General features: G+C 38.3%; 1 protein-coding gene across 1 annotated transcript in view; it reads left to right on the forward strand.

Annotated features, from left to right (window-relative positions):
• RNF19A (ring finger protein 19A, RBR E3 ubiquitin protein ligase) overlaps positions 1 to 3,004 on the forward strand; it is a 30,924-nt gene extending 27,920 nt beyond the window's left edge. The window contains exon 9 of the mRNA XM_027776224.1: positions 826 to 3,004. Coding sequence (XP_027632025.1) covers positions 826 to 1,513 — 688 coding nt within the window. The 3' untranslated portion in view covers positions 1,514 to 3,004. The remainder of the gene's footprint in view (positions 1 to 825) is intronic.
• Positions 3,005 to 4,877: the final 1,873 nt, after the last annotated feature.

Consider the following 4,877-nt stretch of genomic DNA (forward strand, 5'->3'; position numbering starts at 1 on the left):
AGGGAAAGAAAGCAGAGGGGTGTCCAGAACTTTTTAACACAAAGCTTAGAATAGGCAAATCTGTACAGATAGAAAGCCGATTCTTCATTCTCAGAGGGTAAGGGAAAAGTAGAATGGGAACTGACTGCTAATGAGTACAGGGTTTCTTTTTGAGATGATGAAGATGTCCTGAAGTTAGATAGCAGTGATCGTTGCACAACTCTGAATGTATTGAAAATTATTGAACTGTGCACTTGCAGTAAATTTTGTGATGGTAAATTATATCTCAATGAAGCTGTTCGTTAAAAAAAAAAAGGTAGCAGAGTGGCAGAGTTTGTAGAACAGTATAAACAGAAAATGTATGCCCTGCTGTTTTTTTTTAAATTGAATTATTGAGTCAGAATATAGCAAGGAGGCTAAGGCAACTGGATCCCATGGGGCTGACTGTGTGGTTCGAATCTTGGACCTGGCAGCTTGTAAAACACACTGGGCATGTATGCATGTGCACCTAAAATCCTGAGAGGAGAACAGAGGAAAAGGGATTGTGGCATGACCATCCCCCTGGGGAGTGCTTTCTCACTTTTTCTCTCCTCTGTCTCTGGCAAGCGCATGTGCTCTACAGCAAAATTTAAAAAACAATCAATCAATTTTGAAGTATAATAAAGACAGCCCTCTTATCTTCAAGTGGAGTTTTCTTTAGTAGAATGTGTTCTACATTAATATGTTCTGATAGCTTTATAGTCTGAATTTTTCACACGAAACTCCTCCCCCCCCCCCGCTGTCGTCTGAATAAAAATGAAAAGGTCATCAGAAATTATCCATATATTTGTTACTCTTATGTTCCAGGGAAAGCAACAGTATGGAGGTGCAAGTAGACATTGAATCAAAGCCATCCAAGTTCAGGCACAACAGTGGAAGCAGTAGTGTGGATGATGGCAGTGCCACTCGAAGCCAGGCTGGCGGTTCATCCAATGGCCTGCCTGAAGGTAAATCCAGTGCCAAGTGGTCTAAAGAAGCAGCAGCTGGAAAAAAATCAAAAAGTGGTAAATTGAGGAAAAAGGGTAACATGAAGATAAATGAGACCAGAGAAGACATGGATGCACAGTTGTTAGAACAGCAGAGCACGAACTCAAGCGAATTTGAGGCTCCATCCCTCAGTGACAGTATGCCATCTGTAGCTGACTCCCACTCTAGTCATTTTTCTGAATTTAGTTGTTCTGACCTAGAAAGCATGAAAACTTCTTGTAGCCATGGTTCCAGTGATTATCATACCCGCTTTGCTACTGTTAGCATTCTTCCTGAGGTAGAAAATGATCGTCTGGAAAATTCCCCACATCAGTGTAGCATTTCTGTGCTTACCAAAACTGCTTCATGTACAGAAGTTCCACAATTGAATCATATTGCTGAAGAACATGGTAACAACGGAACAAAACCCAATGTTGATTTATATTTTGGTGATGCACTAAAAGAAAGAAATAACAACCATTCACATCAGACAATGGAATTAAAAGTTGCCATCCAGACCGAAATTTAGGCCCACGAATGCTGCGAAATAATTACCACTGAACAATCTTGTTTGGAGCTGGTTGAACTACATGTGACTACTTTAAGTTTCAAGTTACCAGCGAAAGCCGGGTTTCATAATCATAATGCAGATACATTTTCTGTGTTCAGCAATGCATTGTGTTTCATGTGGATCTTAATTACCAAACTATAAAATGAAGGCTTTAAGAATAAAGAAATCTTCAGAGCAAAGCATGTTTTGTGTATTTGCCACAGAACATTGCTTGAAGCACATACTTGTATTTAGATAGAAATTTGGCTTAATTTATAATCAATATCAAATACTAATGCAGTTCTACATCATTCTTAGGAAGAAAACTTGAGGCTTAGGGAGAAGTGGTTAGTGACATTGTATTGAAACCACTAAGGGATACTGTTTAAAAGAACTTTGCGGGTTTCTCTCAGTATATGATACTCTTTGTAACATTTCTATTCATAACTGGGCATAAATTTCATGTTTTTTCTTCATACGCAATGTGGATATATAAAGCTTAATGCAGCCCATTTGCTACCATTTGGATACTTAGACACTCTGAGCAAGATTGTGGCAGTTTTTGCACAACTTTGATTAGAAATACCTGGTACTCTATATATCTTGTATACTGTTGATGCCATCTTAGAAGAAAAATGTAAAGGTAGGTAATTAAGTATACTGACAGCAACAAATAAGATGTATAAAGCTGCAAAATAAAATCCCATTAGGATATAAGTGTTACAAAAAAAAAGTCACCTTTCCCTAAAGGGAAGTTTGCACCCCCTTGACTCTCGGTGCCTTTGGGATAGCCTGGATTTTAAGGGCCTAGTTGTCTGAGGATTTTGCTGTATTGTTTTCCATAATGTCCTCTAGTCACCTTGAATTACATAGAAAAATAAAAGAAATAGATACACATGAATGTGATTAATACCAATGCTGAAAAAGTATTAGCCTACCAAAGACACACTCAGGCTTAGTGAATAACTTTATATAACCTCAGTTTTTAGCACATGCGTATCTTCTCCAACCATGAAATCAAAGCATGGTGCAGAGCTTGTACCAAGTACAAAAGGTCCACATAGAGTTGGCATTATTTTCATTGCTTTTGTTTATGGAAGATGTTCAGCTGACATAAGCAGAAGTTGGCCAAAATACTGCCTGTACTATTAGCTTCCTGTATAATTCACTTAAATAAAGCAGGTTAATCTCAATGATAGCAGTTGAAATGTTCCATCTTCCGTGTTTCTTTTTAAGTATTACCATTATGGTGCTACTGAGCATTTTCTTTGATAAAAAGAAAAATGCTGTGGGCTGCAGTCTTCTTCCATCATTTTTCCTCACAGGTCCATTAATATGCTTATAACACTAGTGCCAGTTATTTTTATTTGATAATGCTTATATGGTATATGTATATTTGTTTGCATTCCAACTTTGTTCAACAATGAGTGTATAAACTGCATACGTGAAATAAATGTAAATACTAATGTATTGCTGCCTTGTGGTGTATGCACAGGTGTTACTTTAAGAATAGGAATATTCATTTGCCATGTGGTAGTATTCATAAATATTGCAAGCCTGAAGTGGGGAAGCGTTTGCTTAACTTCTCAACAGTGTTAGACACGATCCTTTCTTCATGTCTAATTCCGGCCTTTTTCCATAAAGAAGATGCTTTTATTCATTGACATATTGGGTTGTCAGAAAAGTCATGACTTATTTTTTCCGTGTAGAAATGTGTCATGACTTTTTTGACATCCCAGTAATTTCAGATTTTTAAATTGGTTGAATTTAACTTGGTAGAGTTAGATCATTAAATTGTGAAGAGATTAATCATATAAGTCCTCCCCTTGGAATAGTAAATCTTAAAGGACTATTTTAGATTCTGTTCTTGTAGCTTCCTCCTATGAAATGTATAGATTTTATTTATTTATTTATTTTTTAATGTTGACTGTCTTCTTTGGGCATTTCTGTAAAAGGGTAGAGATGAAATGGAAGGATAAAATGATTTTAGGAATACAGCAAAAATGGTGTTGGCATTTAGTTCCTCTTCTGGTTTAATCCCTCTCCCAACCAGTACCACTCAGTCTCACCTTAAAAATGGACTAGACTGGGGCCTAGCAAGTGGCGTGGTGGTTAAGGTGCTGGATACTCCTGCCTGGCTGACCTGGACCTGGTGGCTTGCTTTCTCACTTTTCTCTCTCTCTCTCTCTCTCTCTCTCTCTCTCTCTCTCTCTTTTCAAATTAAAATGAATGAATGAATAAATAAATAATTTTGTAAAAAAATTTTTTAAAATGGACTAGACCTTTCAAGTGGCTGTAAAAAAATTCCTCCTTCTTTCACAGATCCTTCAAAGTTGGATTAATTTAGGGGAACCAGCAGTTAGTGTAATGGCTATGTCGCTGGATTCCCACATAGTCGACCGCGGTTCGCATCCCGGACCCAGTGGCTTAGAACCCATGCCGGGCGCATGTGCGGGTGTGCCCAAGATCCCGAGAGGACTCGCTTTCTGTCTCTATGTCTCTGTCTGTCTGGCGAGCGCACGCGCCCTATAGCAAAAACCTCTCAAAAAAAAACAAAAAAAGTTGGATTAATCTAGGATCAAGCCAGATTCCCCTGGAGTTCAATTCTGGGCTAACCTAGAATAAGAGAATATCCCAGGATATTCAATACAAGCCTCAACTTCCTGAAATATTTTTAAAAACTCTTTTGTACTTTAAGACATATAGAAAATAAAATAGCATCATGAGAGAAATGAGTACAGAGATTATAATACAAGGAGTCTTCAGAAAGTTCATGGAATGTATATTAGGAAAAAACTGCACAGATTTCAAAAAAAATCTTTGCATCAAAATAAACTTGTACTTTAATTTCACTTTTCTGTAAACTTGTTGAAGTCACCTTGTAATGTACACTACTGATGATTGTATATATCACCAATTTAACTGTATTATTATTATTTTTAGGATTTTGCCATTAGAGAGCTTGTGCTTGCCAGAGAGAGACAGAGAGAGAAATCCCCACCCCCCACCCCCCGAGGGGGATGGCCACACCTCATCCCTTGTTCGCCAGTCTCCTCTTGGGATTTTGGGCATGCATGCACATGCACCTGGTGTGAGTTTCAAGCCACCAGGTCCAGGACTTGAGCCAAGGTCAGCCATGTGGAAGTCTAGCATCTTAACCACCATGCCACCTGCTAGCCCAGCTGAATTCTCATAAATGCACAAATTCCCAGCTTTGGAGCACTGAATTAGTTGGCTTTTTAAAATTTATATTTTAGGGTTTTGTCATAGGGCATGTGTGCTTGCCAGAGAGAAAAAAGAGAGTGAGAAAGAGATAATCCTCCAAGGGGGAAAGGGCCACACC

This window comes from Tupaia chinensis, unplaced genomic scaffold (genome assembly GCF_000334495.1).
Source record: "Tupaia chinensis unplaced genomic scaffold, TupChi_1.0 Scaffold000646_1, whole genome shotgun sequence".
Taxonomy (NCBI): Eukaryota; Metazoa; Chordata; class Mammalia; order Scandentia; family Tupaiidae; genus Tupaia; species Tupaia belangeri.